Consider the following 19,685-nt stretch of genomic DNA (forward strand, 5'->3'; position numbering starts at 1 on the left):
CTTATTTGCCTTTTGGGATCTTGATCTTCCTTTATAAAATTTATCAAATATTGTTTAAACTGTTCTGCCAAGATTCTTGTATATATTTTATAGACATTATTTAATAATGAAATTGGTCTATAATTTTTTACATTCGTAACGTCTCTATTTTCCTTTGGAATCAATGAAATAACAGCTTCCTTCCATGTATTTGGTATTTTCCCTTTTGTTCTTATCATATTCATCAATTTCTGAAGTTTCGGGATTAGCTCCTCTTTGAGGGTTTTAAAAAATTTAGTTGTATATCCATCTGGCCCAGGTGCTTTTCCATTTTCCATTGCATTAATTGCTGCTTCAATTTCTATTTTTTCAATTGGATCCTTCAAAACTTTTCACATATTTTCTGCTAAGGGTGCTATTTTTATCTTTTGTAAGTACTCATCCATCTTTTCTTTCCTTATTTTAACACCTTTAAATAACTTGGCATAATACTTAAAGAATTCTCTTTTTATTCCTTCTTGATCTACCACCTCTCTTCCATCCACCACAATTTTATTAATAATTATACTTTCTCTCTTTTTCTTCAGTTGCCAGGCCAAATATTTTCCGGTTTTGTTTGCTCCCTCAAAAGATTTCTGCTGCAATCTTTTCAGATTCCATTCCAGTTCTTTATTTAACAAATGTCTCATTTGCATTTGTAATATTGTAATCTCCCTTATAATTTTCTTTTTCCCTGGCCTTTTTCTCAGTTCCCCTTCTTTTTTCTTTATTTCATTTTGAATGTCCAACATCTGTTTTTCTTTTGCCCTCTTATCTTTGTTATTCGATGTAATCAATATTCCTCTCATTACTGCTTTATAAGCATCCCAGACCGTCTGAAATTCTATATCCTCTTTATCGTTTATTTGGAAGAAAGCTTTAGTTTCATTTTCTAGAGATGTCACTATTTCTTTATTCTGTAGTAAATTTTCATTCAATCTCCATCTTCTCAACTTCTTAGACAATTTTGTAATCCACATTATTGGGTTATGATCAGCCCCAATTTTAGGTAAACTCTCTATTTTCTTTGTTATAAGGCCTAAGTCTTTAGTACCCCACAACATGCCAATTCTGGAAAAAGTTTTATGTCTTGCTGAAAAAAAGGTACAGTCCCGCACTTCAGGATTAAATTTCCTCCATATATCCTCCAAGTTTTCTTGTTTGACCAATTCAAAAAAAGACCTTGGCAATTTTCCTTATTTTTTTTTTATCCCCAGACCTATCCAGTGTGTTCTTAATTGTTACATTAAAGTCCCCCGTTATCAAAACTTGGTCATAAATCAGTTCATCAAATTGTTGTATAATGTCTTTTAAAAAAGCATCCTTTGCACCATTGCACTGGGTTTTTTTGCATTTAATATTATTTCTACCGCTACAAATCTTCTATCTTTATCTTTAAACACTATTTTTGACTCCAATTCTTGTTTAATATAGAAAATCACTCCCCTTTTCTTCTGTTCAGCCAATGAATAAAATTCTAGTCCCAGTTGTTTATTCCATAAAAATTTGTAATCCTTTTGTTTGATATGCACTTCTTGTAAACAAACTATATTATAATGTTGCTTTTTAATCCAATGAAACGTTGCCTTTCTTTTTTGTGGTGAATTTAGTCCATTTACATTCCAAGATAATAATTTGTAATCCATCATGGTGCAAATTCTTTATGTTCTTCATAAAACCTACCAGTTCCTGTGTGCTTGTAATTGAAATCCTTTTTCCTTTGCAGCTCAAAGCTCAGACCTTCAGGTATTATCCATCTATACCTCATTTCATTGTAACCTAGTTTTTCTGTCAATGTTTTATATGCTTTTCTGTCATTTATCACTTGTTTTGGCAATTCTTTCACGATTCTTACTCTGCTGCCTCCCACTATCAATGTTTTTTCAAAAAATTTATTCAAGATTTTTCCCACCATTTCTTTTGTCATATATCTTTTTTTCCTATAAATTAATAATAATAATAATAATAATAATAATAATAATAATAATAATAATAATAAATTTTATTTCTATCCCGCCCTCCCCACCTCGGCAGGCTCAGGGCGGCTAACAACATTTCATAAAAACATACAGTAATATTTATTGACAAACAGAAGACATAACAATAAAAACAAAAAACAAGAAATATACACATAAAACATATTAACATCAATATCAACATTAACATTTAACATCTAATGGAGCGACTGAGCTAAAAAAACCAAAAACTATCAATACTTTCTTAATATTTCAAAACCTAATTTTTTAGCCCATAAATACATTGGGCTCCAGGTCTCTTCACACTCCTCCACCTTTCCTCCTTTAGGGACCTAATAATTTCCCCCCCCCTTTCTTTTCTCAATTTAAATGCAAGCCACCTGCTAGTTTTGTTTGCGTTTTTTAAATAACTTTGCTTGGCCCAAGTCAGCTTTTTCTCTAGTTCCTCTAAAAGTATTAAGTTTATTTGGTGTTGCAGTACATGAATCTTCATTTTTATCTGCTCCGTACTGTTTGCCTTCTGTAAATTTTCTTGTTTCTTCAAGTTCTCCAGTAAGTCATTATATCTACGTGTTTTTGCCCTCTTTCTTCGTGCCGAGTAACTCATTGCTAAGCCTCTAAAAAAGGCCTTAAAAGTGTCCCAAATAATATGTATAGAAGAATCTTCCTCTCGATTACACTCAAAAAACATTTTAATTTTTTCTTTAGATTCATTTACAAATTCTTTATCCTTCAACATTTGGAGATTTAAAGTCCAGCGAGATCTAGTTCTTAATCTTTCCAGAATTATCTGAACCGGATTATGGTCTGCATAAATCTTGGGGAGTATGTCAGCTTTATCTACACTTATGGCCATCGATGTCTAATCTCGACCATGAGTTATGTACGTGGGAATAATAGGTATAATCCCTTGTCTGAGGATTCTTCATCCTCCATACATCATTCAGGTTTAACTCATCTGCCATCTTAAAAAAGGTCTTAGGTAGAGAGCCACGCCTCTTTTTCGTCTTCTTTTTCCCAATTTGTTTATCTTTATCAACATCCAAAACTGCATTGAAATCTCCCATAATGCAATAATTTGTTGCCTCGAATTCAATCAGTTTTTTGTGTAAATTTTTTCTTGATTGTTATTGGGCGCATAAATATTCCCTACATAACCACATCTCTTGGTAGATTATTTTTCTTGGCATATAGTGAGTTCACTCTATACATATAGTCATACACGCTTCTAGTTCCTTCAGGATCTTCCTCCAAAAATTCTGCAGTTATTCTTATTATATATCCTTTCAAATCAGTCTCTTCATCCTCAGGTACTCCTCTCAGACATAGCTGGGTTTCCATCAATTTGCAGTCATGAATTGCCACCTTTTCTTGCATTTTTAGCAAGGTGGAATCATGTACTTTCACTCTCTTCCACCTCTTTCTTTGATGTTACCAGTCTCATTTCTGAGATCTTCTATATCTTTCCTTAGCTCTTCAATGTCTTTTCTAATTTCTTTTTTAGAAGCAGTTATCATGTCTCTCACCTCTTTCATCATCCTGGCTTCCATTGCTTCTAATTGCTCTTGCATTTTCTCCATTGAGGCAGTCCTTGCACGGGTTAACTTATGCTCTGACATTTAAAAAAACACCGAAAATTTTGACCTCTCCAAAATAAATTTAAACTATCAGGTTTGATAGAGTAAGGCTTGCCCTTTTCAATAAGCCTAATTTCGCCGTCCTCAGAGCCTCCTGGGCTCAGGTATTAATTTTTAAAATTTTTATTTCTTCCAAAATGGCGGTCGCGACTTTCTGCTTCCCTTTAAAAAAATTTTCCCTTCAAAAGGCTTCTAAAATAATTATCAGCAATAATGTCCAATAGTATTTACCTTATAATTGTCACCTCTGTCAGTTTCACGAATTTTTAATGTTCTGAACACTTTAAAAACTTTTGTTTAAATTTTGACCTAGCAATGGCCGCCGATGTTTTTCTATGATATTATAGTCCTAGAGTAGGCTAGCTGCTTCAATGATTTCCCTTTTCCATCCGACACTTCCTGCTTTTCTTGCCACCAAATCCCGTTTTCACTGGTAAAAAGATCTCGTGATGTTTGACGTATTTCCTGTGTTGACTGTGAGAGCTGCAAATCTGTGATGATGGGGCTTTTTCACCATACCGCAAGTAGACAAAACAAATTCCTTTCCACTTTTTAGCACTGTCCTTTAAATTTACAAAGTTCAAATTTCGCCCCTTCTCCCCTTCTTCTTCCAAGCTTTCTGAATCTTTATTTCCCACCTTCTGATTTTATTTTGTTTAACTTTAAATAGTCCCGGAATGAAGATAGTCATCAGTACCTTTTTCTGCAGTTATCCAGATCCAACACCAGTCTTGTATAGCTTTAGATGTTTAGCAGTCTCAAAGAAGGTTAGGATCCTGTCAAGCTTATGTCAAATAAATGACTCTGGAAACTTCTGCAGATGATGAATATGCAACTCGTCTGCAGAGACCCCTCAAAGCCTCAAAGGAGCCCCCCCCCCCAGGACTCCCTTTTAGCCAAGGTAAATCTCAGAGTTTCCTGTGCATATCTTGGAGTGATCTCTGACTGAGAAGAGTAGGCAGTAGGCATTAAATTGCCCTCCACTACCCCGAACAGAAGTTCCAGCCTGCTCCCCTTCTGAGAAGCAATTCAGCTCGGCATTTTCCAACCCCAGAAGTCCCTACATTGAAGCCATGATTGAAGTGGCTCCACCTATTTCCCCCCTCCAAGCAGCCTCCTGTTCCCTCCATCGCACCAGTTGCTTGTGGGCTGATAACCCCTGGGGCTTACATTTGACATCCCTGGCCTAGATGCTGTTGGATAAAGAGTACTAGATGTGCATCTTAGACCCAGTCCAGTGAGGTAGCAGTTAAGTTCCTATGATACTTCCTCACATTGATTGTATTTTTGTCAATTTTTGTCTGTATGTTGTTTACAGATGGCATATATTCAGTTTGCTTTCCACGTTGCTTGAAGTTACATCTTAGTTTTCTCTGTTTAATCTTTCCCAGGTGGATGCAGGTTGGATTGGATTCTGGTCCATAGTAGGAGGCTGTGTTTTTGGCATAGCACTAGCAAGGTAAGAACATAAGAGAAGCCATGTTGGATCAGGCCAAAGGCCCATCCAGTCCAACACTGTGTCACACAGTGGCCAATATATGTGTGTGTGTGTATACACACACACACACAAACATACAAAGATACACACACACACACACACACATATATATATATACACACACACACACACACACACACACACTAGATGTGCATCTTAGACCCAGTTCAGTGAGGTAGCAGTTAAGTTCCTATGATACTTCCTCACATTGATTGTTTTTTTGTCAATTTTTTGTCATATTGATTGTTTTTTTGTCCTTCCAATATAACTTATATCCAGAAATCACCGTGTCCCATTGATTCTCCTCATTCCACCAAGTTTCTGAAATTCCCACAATGTCTATGTTTTTCCCCAACACTAAACATTCCAACTCACCAATTTTACTTCGAACACTTATAGCATTTGTATACAAACATCTATAATTTCCCAGGCAAGTTAGGCCCGCAACCTTCCTCCTGCCGCCTCGAGACTTTGGCAGACACTCCATACTGTTTGTCACCATCTCAGTGGACAACTCTGATCCATTACCTGGTAGAAAAGTAACAGCTAACCCTTCATCTCTTTGAGATGAGTCCTCCTGAATCAGAGACATTTCATCTCCTGTCGGTTTTCCACCAAGATTTAGTTTAAAAACTGCTCTGCCACCTTTTTGATTTTAAGCGCCAGCAGCTTGGTTCCATCTGGGGACAAGTGGAGACCGTCTCTTTTGTACAGTTCCGGCTTGTTCCAGAAAGCATCCCAGTGCCTAACAAACTTAAACCCTTCCTCCCTACACCATCGTCTCATCCACTCATTGAGACTTCTAATTTGTGCTTGTCTTTCCAGCCCTGCACGTGGAACAGGTAGCACTTCTAAGAAGGCTATCTTGGAGGTCCTGGCCTTAAGTCTCCCGCCTAGCAGCCTAAATTTTTCCTCCAGCACCTCACTACTGCATTCCCCCACATCGTTGGTGCCAACATGCACCACAACCACTGGCTCCTCCCCAGCACAGCCTATCTATAACATGCGTAATGTCCTCTACCTTCGCACCAGGCAGGCAAGTCACCATACGGTTAGTATGCGGTTTTGCCACCCAGCTGTCTACTTGCCTAAGGATCAAATCACCAACTACCAAGACCCACCACCCTCTCCCTGCCTAGGGATGGTTCCTTGGCGCGAAAGGATACCCGCTCACCAACTGAAGAAGAGGCCCCTTCTGAGGGCGCATTCCCCTTATCCTCAGCACGGTGTCCTGTTCCCTCTCGACCTCCTGCTCCCTGGCAGCAACGGGGCTGCCATCTTCAGAGTGGGGCTCATCTAATACATCCCCGAGAGTCTTCTCTGAGTGCCTAACTGACTGTCTCTGCTTCTCCAGGTCAGTCACCTCAGCCTCAAGGATACAAACTTGTTCCCTGAGTACCAGGAGCTGCTTGCATCAAGCACACACCCAAGACTTCTGTCCTGTGGGCAGCTAGTCATACATGTGACACTCAGTGCAAAACACTGGAAAGCCCCCATCCCCCTGCTGGCATTCTACCTTCATGATAGCTTTTTAAAAAATATACAGTCCCCTTTTAAATCCTGTTTGTTTATGTGGCTTTCTTTCTGGAGGGTCTACTTACCTTATTGGGAACACAAGGAAAATAAGGATCTGTGTTCCTGGTCCTTATATAGCCCCCAGGCTAAGAGCCACAGGCAAGAGCCCTTTAGCTCTCGCCCTTCGGCTCGCGCCTCTGGCAAGGCGCAGCTTAATAATGCAAAGAGGGTGGGGCCTCAGTCTGCCCCAGGAACACAACCACTCCTAATCAGTCAGCAACAATCTCCTTCAGCCCACTCATACCAAACAAACAGCAGTTCCCCAGCAACCACAAACTCAGAATATTCAGCAATCACACAGTCACACAAACTCAGAAATTCCTAGCAACTCCCCCAGCTGTTTAGAAAGCCAAACCTCACCCTTATAGCACTTCTTATCTGCTCTCTCTCAGAGCTCTCTGAAATGTGCTCAGCCTCTGGCAAGGCACAGCTTAATAATACAAACAGGGTGGGGCCTCCCATGTAGCTTTATTTTTCTTCAGTGGAATAGTTCTTTAGTCAGAGCTTTTTTGTAGCAGAAATGCATTTGCATATTAGGCCACACACCCCTGATGTAGCCACTCCTGAAAGAGCTTACTGGACTCGTATTACAGGGCCTACTGTAAGCTCCAGGAGGATTGGCTACATCAGGGTTGTGTGGCCTAATATGCAAAGGAGTTCCTGCTACAAAAAAGTCCTGTTTTTAGTTATACTGAAATAATACCCACTGAGGTCATTTTTGTTATCAATGGCAGTTGTAAGAGAACTAATATGCTTGTCTGAGTTGACAATATGTTTATTTTCTAGAGTAGTAATTTTGTATTCTGTGGATTTTTCTGCCTGTAAGTGCTGAAATTCCCTTTGCTCAGTCATGAAACTGAGCAGTTTATGCTATTGTGTTTGTCAGCTACTCTCCATCCACATGATTCTATGGTGGGATGAACCACTTCAGTAAAATAATCAAGGGCCATCTGTACTGTTTTCATGTTCACTCACATCTCTTCCTTTATAGGTTTACACAACCAACTTGTAGAGAAATTTACTACCCTGAATTCTGAACTATAGACATTAAGGGCCCAAGTTTAAATCATACGCTGCTTTGTGCTCTCTTAAGCTGAATGACCAAAAATGATTCCTAAAAGTACTCTATATCCTAAACCAATGTGGTGTAGTGGTTAGAGTGTCAGATTAGGATATGGACAACCCAAGTTCGGTTCTGTACTCTATCATGGAAACTCGTTTGACCCTGGGCCAGTCACTCAGCAGCATATACCTAAAACCACCCACTGGTTTTTTATCCTTATTATTATTTTTTTTTAAGCGAGCTGCTTGTCGTGTTTGCAAAGATATACTTGAAAGTGGGCAATGTCTAGTGAAATAACAAAAATCAAGAGATTGTGGAATAAGATTCATGGCTATAGATAGCCGGCTTTATAATGCCAGTCAGTTCTGCTGACTTCAATGGGATCAAGGAAACAGAATTGCAACTGTAACAATTTCTAGCCCCAGTCTTTTTTTAATAAAAACTCTGATCCTGAGCGTTTCTGGTATAAAATCATTTCCTGGTTCTTACAAGATGTTTTTTTTAATACGGCACAGCAGCGCGTGCCCAAATTTTCCTCCTGCTCGTAAATTATACTGTGTCATTAAATTGGAGTCTTCTGAAACTGGAGGGCCATCCTTTTCTAACCTTAAAGCAGCTCTAGCAGATTTGCTGACTCAGAGCAATCATGTAAATCTTGACTTTTTGTGGTAATATTAATCTGTTAATATCTAGCCTAGTTTCAGTCTCAGAATATCCCTTTTAATATCTTGTAGAACTGCTATAAAATTGGTTTCAGATTCTATAGCAAGGTGAAGTCTCTTGAAGGGCCTGGTACTTAGCTTTGCAGTATATTTATTTGTGGTTTTTTTGTGAAAAACTAATGCTCTGGCTGAGGGATTATATTATTTCAAACACAAGGTTTTCGTGCCCAAAATTTGTGCAAATTTGTCAATTTTTGATGGATGAGTCCGCCTTTTTAAGCTAATTAAGATTATTCAGCAGTTGTTTGTTTGTTTATTATTAAATTCATTTTGTTGGCCACCCGTCGCTAAGAATAGGGCTCAGGTCAGCTTGCATCAGGAACATATACAATAAAGGTGTATGGCAGGTGTGGCCAACGGTGGCTCTCCAGATGTTTTTTGCCTACAACTCCCATCAGCCCCAGCCAGCATGGCCAATGGCTGAGGCTGATGGGAGCTGTAGGCAATAAACATCTGGAGAGCTACCATTGGCCACCCCTGGTGTATGGTATGGTATTTACAGCAGATGAAATAAATTAAACAGTATTAACTGCTAAAAACATCAAAAATAGATCAATACAATGTCCAGATGATGAAAGAAATTTTTCAATAGGGATGTGGAAGAGTTGGAGGGAGGTGGGGTGGGGTATGAGAGTGCCAGACCAACGTTGTCCTCAACCAAATGCCTGGCAGAACATCTCCACCTTGAAGCCCTACTGAAAGTTAGCAGATCCCATAGGGTGCAGATGTTCTCAGGCAGAGAGTTCCCCCAAGTGGGGACCAGGGCCAAAAAGGCCCTAGCCCTAGTTGAAGACAGCTGGACATCTCTCAGGCCGGGGACCACCAGAAGGTTCCTATTGCTTGAGCGCATCACTCTTCCAGAGGCATACTGGGAGAGGTGGTTCCAAAAGTATGTGGGTCCCTGACCACTAAGGGCCTTAAAGGTTAGAACCAGAACCTTGAATCAGATCCAGTGCTCCATCAGAAGCCAGCACAGCTCACACAGCACAGGTCGAATGTGTGCAGTTTGAGGGGTCCCCGTAAAGACCCACGCAGCCACATTCCAGATCAATTGGAGCTTCCGAGTCAGTCTCAAGGGTAGCCCTGCATAAAGCAAATTACAGTATATCCTGGAGATGATCATTGCGTGGATTAGCATGGCTAGGTCAGGTAGGGAGCCAGTTGCCTAACCAGCAGTTGGAGAAATGCCAGCTTGGCAACTTTCGCGACCTGGGCCTTCATAGACAAGGTGGTATCCAAGATCACGCCAAGACTCTTGATAGTGGAAGCCATTGATAGGGGCACATTATCAAGAGCTAGGAGTAGGCTTCCCAACCCTCCCGTCCTGGCGGGGGACCCCAGGATTTCCACCCTCTTCCCCCACTCCCCCAAAAAACGGAAGCGGGGGGAGGGGATGGAAGCGGCGCCGGGGAGCATGGCGAGCAGCCGCATCCCGGAGCCAGCGAGGCCGCCGCGCTGCTGCTGCCCCCTCCCCTCCCACCGCAGCTGCTCCTCCGAGATGAGCCCAGGCTGAGCCCATCTCAGAGGAGCAGCCAAGAGGCGGCAGCAGCGCAGGGGAGGGCGAGGCAGGCCAGGACCATGGCGAGCCGTGAATCTGGGCCCTTCTGGGACCCGGACTCGTGGCTCGCCACGCCCCCGGCCTGCCTCCACCCCCCCTCCGCTTCCACCCCAGAGGTGGAGCAGGCGAGGCGGCCGCTGCGCGGCAGCCTCTTCTCCGCTCGCTGTGGCTGCTCCTCCGGGATGGGCTCAGGCTGAGCCCATCTTGGAGGAGCAGCCATGGCGAGCAGAGAAGAGGCGTCAGCTGCGCAGCGGCGTCGCCCGCTCCGAGACGGGGCAGCTCACCGTTTCCCCCCCCTCCCCCCTAGCTCCACCCCAGTGTCTCCTGGCTCCACCCCCAAAGTCCCCAGATATTTCTGGGGTTGGACTTGGGAACCCTAGCTAGGAGGTGGCAACAGTGTGTGGAGTTAAATAATGTCTATGATAAAATTGTATTTAGGAAAATTAGATAATGAGTCTTGTGACAGGCCTGTGTATTTCTTTGTCAGCCTGTAACTTACCAGGCAGCAGCCTACTATTTTTTGTAATAGAGTTGGGGTGTGTGCGCGTGCTGTTTGTACTTCTAGCTGCTAATTCCATTGAAGATGTGTAGTGTAGCTTTACTTCCCCCCTGGTAAATGCCTTCTCCTCTCACACCTGGCCAGCACAGCTAAATTACAATATAATTGCACACTACTTGCAGACCTTATTTACGTCCTAAATAAAGAGCCCTACACCTGAGTGTAGTTCCCGTTTTTGGTGATGCAAAAAGCTCTCTCTCTATTCAATAGAAATGTTTGTGCCTGTGGTACAAAATTAGGCCTGTCAAAGGAAGACACAGTTGGAAAATGTGCTCTTAGATTTCATTATTTTGTTACCCATAGAATATAGTGTCTTCCTCCACATGAGATTTATGTGCTCGGTCTTGCTACTCTCCTAGCTCAGGCCAAGACTGTTGAGATAATTTATATGAAGTGTGTTTATGATTGAAGAACCTTGGATATTTTCGGCAGCTGGCAGGTGTTGTGCTCTTTTGTTGGCAGCTGTAGAACGAGCCTGGTTTGAGGAGAGGAGGGGGAAGCAACTTCAAACAGTGACTTTCTTTTTTTACTACAAAGCTACACAAATCAGTCTTTTTTTTTCTGGCATTTTTCTTACTTATAGCCGCAGATATTTTTCAGACTTTGTCCTTCACAGATCAGAATTTCCTTCATCTTTTAAACTGCAGCAAAGTCAAAACAAACTTTGTTTGCGGGTATGATTTTTGTAGCAATCAGCAGTGGGATCAAGAGCAACAAATGATGGCTTTTCACTATTGTAGGCATATAACATGCATTTTCTGGATGTAAAATACTGGACCAGGCTTTATTGGGGGGAGGGGGGAGGGCATCTGTGGTAGGAAGGAATTAATCTCCTCCTCTTTGATATTTCTTATGTTTCATTTGTTTAACAGAGAGCTAAGTACTATACAGTAAGGGAGGACAAGGGTATGTTTCTGGAAGCTCCTTAATTGTTTCGTGAAGCTACCATTCACAAAATGGCTGTTTAGAGAGTGGAACCTATCACAACATAGCAGCCTATACAAAATTTACAATAGTTTTAGTGAAGGTCTGTAGTTCTTGGGTAGGGAGACCTTTTCTCTGCAAACCATCACTGTGCTCTACAGCAGGGGTCCCCAACCCCCGGGTCCCGGACTGGTATCGGTCCATGGCCTGTTTCCAGGTGGGCCGCGCAGCCGCCCGCCCACCCCCCTGCACAGCCTCGCCATCCCCCATTTATACCAGGGAAGGTGCCATGAAGTGTTTTCCAGGCCAACCTCCCCCGCCCCCTGCTGATCAGCTGATCCAGTCAGCAGGGGGAAACCGCAGCGGCGGCAGCAAACGACTGCTGAAACAGCTGCGTGGCCGTAGTTTTCCCAGCTGATTGGATCAGCTGATTGGCAGCCGGGGAGGTCAGTCTGGAAGGCACTTCACCTTACCTAGCCTTAAAGTGGTAAAAACAGGAGGCGGTGAGGCTGCAGGGGGGCGGGCGGCAAGGCTGCGGGGGGCGGGGCAGAGGATGGAGGAGGAAACGGGGGGAGGAGGCACCATGGGGGGGCGGCTGCTGGCTCTGGGGCCGGTCCCTGGGATAAAAAAGATTGGGGGCCTCTGCTCTACAGGACAGAAATATACTGTTACCTCCCTTCTTCTGGAAAAGGAAAGCAGCAGCTCTGATTCCAGACGAAAGAGTCAATAGCATGCACCTTTAATTAGAGCAAGAGTGGGTCTGTGCACATGCATGAAGGAGGAGGAAGAGAGGTGAATGAGAAAGGATGCTGGTGCTATCATTTCCCCATCTTTAGAGCAAAGCTGGCTTCTTAAATGAAAAAGAAAGAGGAGAGAAGCAGAAGGTGATTACAGCAGGACTGGAGGCAGAGAGCTTAGAGAGTGACTTGTCACTCCCAGGTGACCTTCTACCCACCTCTGCTGTACAGGGTATAGTTATGAATTTAAGATTAAGGATTGTGTCACAAACACTAATCTCAGTGGCTCTGTTTTTGCTAATTACGAACATTGCTAATTGCCCAGCACCTTCCTGCTTCCTTATTCAAAGGTCCTGGTGCATCACATGGAGCTTTTTCATCCCCTTGCTTAATTTTCAGGAAGCTGAAATACGCCAGGTGAAACACTAGGTGTGTGGGCAGGTAGGTTTACATTTTTTGTAATCGGATGAATGGTTTGGATAATGTGGGTGCTAAGCTGATTTCTGAAGCACTGTTTTGAATTTTTGGCTTAAAGCATTATTTTTGTTGGATCAAAGCAGTGACCTAATCCAGCGTCCTGTTTCGTGCAATGGGCAGCCAGTTACCATGGAGACCAACAAAGGGCACAGAAACCAACACCTTCTGATGATGATGCCTCCTAAAACTGGTTTTCAGATGTTTACTGCCTCTGGATGAGGAAGTTCCCATTAGTCGCCATAGCTTTTAGCCTTCTGTAAACTTATCCTCCATTAAGTTGCCTGCTACCCTTTTCAAGCCAGCTATGCGGCTGTCACTACATTTACTGGCAGTGAATTCCACAGTTTAATTACCAATTGGGTAAGGGAGTACTTCATTTGCAAGCTGATGAGAAAAGTTTCAGGTTAGTGAGGATTGTTGTGATACTGCTTTCTGCTATTAAAGCATTGTGATGTGCTGTTCAGAAAGGGAAAAATAATGGTCTGATAATGCGGATTGCTGCTTGGCTTAAATTTCAGAGTGTCATTTCAGGAATCACCAATGACCAATAATTCTTTCCGGGCATTTCAGGGCTAAAGTATAATGCTCTTGTTATTTAGATGTGTGACATGTTTGTAATGTGTTGCGTGTCTTTTCCCCCTAGATTTGCAGATTTCATCAGAGGAATGCTGAAACTTATACTTATCCTGCTATTGTCAGGGGCGACTCTAGCATCCATCTGGTTCACTTTGACCTGTGTAACCACTGTCATTCACCTGCCTTTGACTACAGGTATTTATGTTCACATCTCGTATTCATTAACAGGTGTGGTAATAATTATTCATTAACATGGAATGTTTGTGAAAGCAATTTTAGGTTGCAGATTTAATATGTAAAACTGTTTAAACTTTGAATTGAAAATAGTGACCATGCTGGGTTTTTTTTTTTTGCAGTCAGTTCTGAACCATAACTTCCCCTTCCCCCAAGGGCATCTAAAACCAATTTATAAATCCCCTTCTTCAACCAGAATTTTGTAGATCTGCTTGCAGTACAGCTAAAAGAACTGAATTTCTGGATTGATAGCACAAGGTTGGGCAACAAATATGCAAATCCACACAAGCAGTTGAAGGAATTATGTGGCTGGAATCCTTTTTTTAACTTGTCGAGATAAGCTAGTTTGGAGCAAAGTTTGCCAACACAGCTTTTCGAAACCGCTGCTCTATGGTTACAAATATTTGTTAAAGAGATGGATTAGGTATTTGGGACAAATTAAGGAAGCCATGATATAAATATTTAAAATAAATTACAACTTTTAGCCTGGCTTGCCTACAGTTTCAGGGGATAATTATATATGCATGTGTTGCTGTGGTATAATGTCCAGCATGTATCTGAAATCCGGGAAAACAAGATGTCCAAAAATACAAGTTGTTACATATCTATGATGAGGTGCTTACAATAAGCTAAATGACTGATTTTGCAAATTATGTTTTGCTGATTCAGTTACATCTTTTATTTTTACATTCATATGATATATTCGGAATAGAATAGGTTCATTGTACTGTTCCTCATACGGAAGTAATGGGTTTGAGCTAGGCTGAGTAACATTTCTGGAATTTCTTCAGTTTTCTGACTTAGCATAGTAAATTTCTTTCACTGTTCAGTATTTTTTCTTGCACATTATGTTTTAGGTTTGCTCACCATCTTTTGTCTGTACCCTTTGTTCTGTCGCTGCTGATGGGATGCTTGAACTAAGAGTCAAGCTAGGGTTTTGACCTTTTTGTGACCAGACTTTAAACCACGGATTATGTGCTTGCTCAGCAAGCTAGTGCCACTCTTTAATGGTTTAAGACAATTTGCTGCTGTGTTGAGTTCTGTACTGTTTTACCTCTTCATTACCATTTCATAGTACTTTGGAGGGAGTGTTCTGTTTCCTGTAGTTTCCTTGCTGTCCCCCCTCTTTTTGTTTCCCTTTGGTAAATCTTAATTTTTTGCCATTCCTGATTCACATTCAGTTTGCTAAAAGTGAACCAGCAGTAGAATAGCATATGAAGGCATTTGTTGGGACTTGGGAGTTAATACTCTGGGAGACAGGCAGCAGGAGAGTTCACAGGAGGGACAGTGGCTCAGTGGTAGAGCATCTGCTTGGGAAGCAGAAGGTCCCCGGTTCAATCCCTGGCATCTCCAAAAAAGGGTCCAGGCAAATAGGTGTGAAAAACCTCAGCTTGAGACCCTGGAGAGCCACTGCCAGTCTGAGAAGGCAATACTGACTTTGATGGACCAAGGGTCTGATTCAGTAGAAGGCAGCTTCATATGTTCACACCTTGGTGACCATTGCTTGAAGCTTTGTGCAAATGCAGTGATCCGCTATCGCATCAAATTCACCTCTCCTCCCATTTGAAAGATTTTCTTTTGAGGTAGGAGGTTTAGAAGACTTTCCTTTAACCTGATGTGTGCCACAGCTAGAATGGTTCTTATAGGCTGAATATTTATTGCAATCAGGTTTGAGCAAGCTGAAGAGCTTCAAGCTCCTCATTGCTGTTTTACCAAACCAAAGAAACAAGTCTTTGGCTTGATACTGTGCTCTGTTTCAAAGAGCTGCATTGTTGGTACAGTGAAGAAGTGCTAACATCAGGAGTGGCCGTCCTTCATCCTGGGGAGATCCGTTAACGAACTTGGAGATTTTGTGCTATTTTTTATTGCCGATCCGTATAGCCGGAGCACCTCTTCCCCCAGCTATACCATCTGACTGTTTAATTAACAGCTTTGCTGAGCACTCTTTCTGTATATCTATATATGTAGTCTGTCTTATTGAAATTAATTTTGAGACTCCAAAATTGTCCTTGGTGTATAGCTATAAAGCAGAGCTGAGTACAGCATATTGAAATGGATGTCTAGTTGAGAAGAAATACCATTTGAGTTACCAATACTATAAATTTCCCTTTGCCTTTTCTATGATCTGTTTTTTCATATTTAAAGTAATCAGCTCTGAATTTTTAAAAAGCAAAGTCTTCTTTAATGACTGAACAAATCAAACGTTGCAGCACTTGCTGTCTTTTCAGGATAGCAAATCATTGTAGCACCATTGGAGCTGAAAGGATATGCTAAGAGTTTCTCCCATTATGGAGGAAGGTGTAGTATAAATTTAGAAAAATAATAACAAGCATAGCTGGAGATGGGGAGCAGGGTATTTTTTGCGCAGGAACACACAGGAATGCAGTTCTAGTTGGCTTGGTGTCGGGGGATGTAGCCTAATAGGCAAATGAGTTCTTGCTGGGCTTTTTCTACAGAAAAAAAGCCCTGATGGGGAGTAAATAAAAGGTAGGATGATGGGTGGGAAGGAGAGAAGGAAGTCGGAAAAAATGAGGATCTAGAGAACATGGGGCTGCCTAGAGGAAGGAAATTAAAAATAATGTAGGTTAAGGGGTACAGAAGGAAATGAGGTGGCCCTAACAAATTCTTACTGGGCCTGGCAGGTGGCACTGTCAACTTGGCCAGATTTTTCCTTGGAAGACAGTGGATAGGGAAAGATGGAAAACTGGAGAGGAGGACAGATTGTTATTATAATTGAATTTATGGACCACTGTCCCCCCAAGGGCTCAGGGTGGTGTACGTCAGAATAAAACCATACAGTTATTAAAATACAATAAATGAAAAAAATAAGAATATTAGTAAGAGGTAATTAAATTAAAATTAATAACGAATAAAGGCGGGGTGGACTGGTGAATGTGAAGGCGAGAAGGAGGCAAGAAAAAAGAGTAGCTATGGGGGGCTTTCAGGGGAGGGAAAGATAAAATAGTTGGGGAGGGGAAAATGAATTGCTCTCTAGAAGTCCTTGTGGTTCCCCCACTTGCGTATCTAATTCTCAATGTGACCCCATCCGTGGATACTTAAATCTGTACAAATAATGTCGTAAACCTGACACTAGGCTTCTCAAGAATAATCACTAGCACGAGTAGTATATTTCTGCCACTCAGTCCCAGACGGAGACCCTGGGTTCTTTATTACTCCGTTTCACAATTTCTTCAGTGGTGTAAGCTACAACAGAACAATAGCCATAGTTAATTAATACTTTAAAAAGCATTTTATGATAATAATTTCATATCAATTTCGTTTGCAGGCTGACCTTCAGTCAAATAATATCTGGACGCAGTGTTGTATTTTTGAATCAATATTCCAATCTCTACAAAAATCATTAAATGAATTATTATTTCATACAATAAATATTATGTATATAAACGATTTCCAATAAACTATTTTATACAATACATTTATTCTGTTTCAATTTCTTTTATTTCATGTACTAAAAATAAACAATAATCAAAATAATTATTACAATGGGATACCTTTCTTTACCTTAAAAATATATTCAAATATATTATTCCAGCCATATGTGCTTACCAATCTATTATGTAACCTCACTCTCTATATGGAATCAAGCCAATAATTCCCTAAGATTTCCTCTATCCATAAGCTGCATGCTTAAATTCTGGCTCTCTCTTTGATAATCACTATTTAAAGTGGAATTACATTTAATTTGCAGGAATCGTCCGTAGGGTAAATTATGTTTCAATTGTTGGGTATGATAGGACTGAAACGATAAGTATGAATTCCTATCCAATTCTTTCCTATATAATTTGACTGCCAATTTCTTCTCTTTGGTTATAAAGACCTCATTATCTAAAAAATTAATGCATGATTCATTATGTTCCCCCGAAAATTTTATAGTATTATGAATTGAATTTAACCATTCAAAAAACAATTTTATGTTGCCTTCATTTTTATAAACATGACAACATAAAATTGTTTTTTGAATGGTTAAATTCAATTCATAATACTATAAAAGTAATTCCACTTTAAATAGTGATAATCAAAGAGAGAGCCAGAATTTAAGCATGCAGCTTATGGATAGAGGTTGTCCTCTTAATATTATTGAAATTAAGATCAGGGCAGATAGGAAAGAGAGAAGTTAATTATTTAAACTGAAAGAAAAAGTAAAGGAACCTTCCCGAGTCACATGGGCTATAGCGAATATGGTGCAGGTGAAAGCGATTAGAAACATTATCATGAGAAAATGGCACATTCTTAAATTAATTCCTGGTTGTGATATACCTCCAATGATTGGATTTAGGTGTACTATAAATCTTAGGGAATTATTAACTAAAATAGATGTTTTAAGAGAACAGAGGAAGTATTACCCTATAAAGGGCCAAAGGAAATGCGGATGTGCACAGGTGTGGATTACAAACAAAGTTACGTTACCAGAGCTTAAGTTTGACAAGGAACTTGAGGAGTTATATGCATGTGCAACCAAAGGGTGTGTTTATTTATTAATATGTATATGTGGTCTTAAATATGCCGGCATGTCCACTAGATCTATAAGAACACGAATAATAGAACATAAATCCACTATTAGAAGGGGCATGACAGAAACGGCTCTTGTGAGCCACTTTAATGAAAAAAACCATGCGTCGGAAGATTTCAGATTTGTGATTTTAGAGACAGTTCAACATCATAGATATAATAGAAAGAATATTCATTGCACACTTTTGAGAAGAGAATCTTTTTACATACATTGCTTACAAACTTTGATTCCCCACGGACTGAATCAACAAATTGATTTCAGCTGTTTTTTGTAATTGACATGTGGTCCCTTTAAACAGTGAGAGAAGTTTCAGTATATTAATGGGAGCAATTTGTAGTCGGGCTAAGACGCAAACAGATTGAAGGCTTGATTCCATATAGAGAGTGAGGTTACATAATAGACTAGTAAGCACATATGGCTGGAATAATATATTTGAATATATTTTTAAGGTAAAGAAAGGTATCCCATTGTAATAATTATTTTGATTATTGTTTATTTTTAGTACATGAAATAAAAGAAACTGAAACAGAATAAAGGTATTGTATAAAATAGTTTATTGGAAATTGTTTATATACATAATATTTATTGTATGAAATAATAATTCATTTAATGATTTTTGTAGAGATTGGAATATTGATTCAATAATACAACACTGCGTCCAAATATTATTTGACTGAAGGTCAGCCTGTAAATGAAATTGATATGAAATTATTATCATGAAATGTATTTTAAAGTATTAATTAACTATGGCTATTGTTCTGTTGTAGCTTACACCACTGAAGAAATTGTGAAACGGAGTAATAAAGAACCCAGGGTCTCCGTCTGGGACTGAGTGGGCGGAACTATGCTACTCGTGCTAGCGATTATTCTTGAGAAGCCTAGTGTCGGTTTTATTTCATTATTTGTATTGTCTTACACCGATACTTAAATCTGGCCATTTGGGCCATGTACAAGCAAGACAGATCTTTCTATAAACCTGAGGGGAAACCCAGGTTTGTAGAAAAATCTGAAATCTAAAACATTTATCGGAGCATTATAAATATATATAAAATAACAAAAGGAGTGTCTGTAGCTTTAAGAAATGGATGCTATTAGTGGTCGTTGCTAAGCAACTACAACATTATTGCCAGCTTTCAAGCTTTGATTTCTGTTTGTAAAAGGTAAGGAGATTCTCAGGGTTCCAGGGGGAGATTCTCAGGGTTAGGCCTGGCAACAACCATTGGGTGACCTAGTATCACCTGACTTTCATGACTCACACTATGCCGGCTACAGAAGTCAACCCTCAAAAGCCAGTGTGGTATGGTGGTTAGAGTTTCAAACTAAAATCTGGGAAACTCTGGTTTGAATCTTCAGACTGCCATGTAAGCTCACTGGCTGACCTTTGGCCAGTCAGACACCCTCTCACAACCTACTTCACAGGGTTCTTGTGAGGATAAATTGGATAAGAGAATGTGAACTGCTTTGAGTGCCCATTGTAGAGAAAGGTGGAGTATAAATGAAATAATGTAGCTGAAGATGGAGGACAGATAAAATATAAGTTGGTTATTGGCTAGGAACAAACCAAGAATTTCAATATGGGTCAGCTAGGAGGAGGGGGGAG

At 40.5% G+C, this 19,685-nt stretch overlaps 1 protein-coding gene across 1 annotated transcript in view; it reads left to right on the forward strand.

The window, feature by feature from the left end:
* SLC49A4 (solute carrier family 49 member 4) overlaps positions 1-19,685 on the forward strand; it is a 166,759-nt gene that overhangs the window by 107,264 nt on the left and 39,810 nt on the right. The window contains exons 6-7 of the mRNA XM_060262634.1: positions 5,023-5,090; positions 13,388-13,515. Coding sequence (XP_060118617.1) covers positions 5,023-5,090; positions 13,388-13,515 — 196 coding nt within the window. The remainder of the gene's footprint in view (positions 1-5,022; positions 5,091-13,387; positions 13,516-19,685) is intronic.

Source organism: Heteronotia binoei, chromosome 21 (assembly GCF_032191835.1).
Source record: "Heteronotia binoei isolate CCM8104 ecotype False Entrance Well chromosome 21, APGP_CSIRO_Hbin_v1, whole genome shotgun sequence".
Lineage (NCBI taxonomy): Eukaryota > Metazoa > Chordata > Lepidosauria > Squamata > Gekkonidae > Heteronotia > Heteronotia binoei.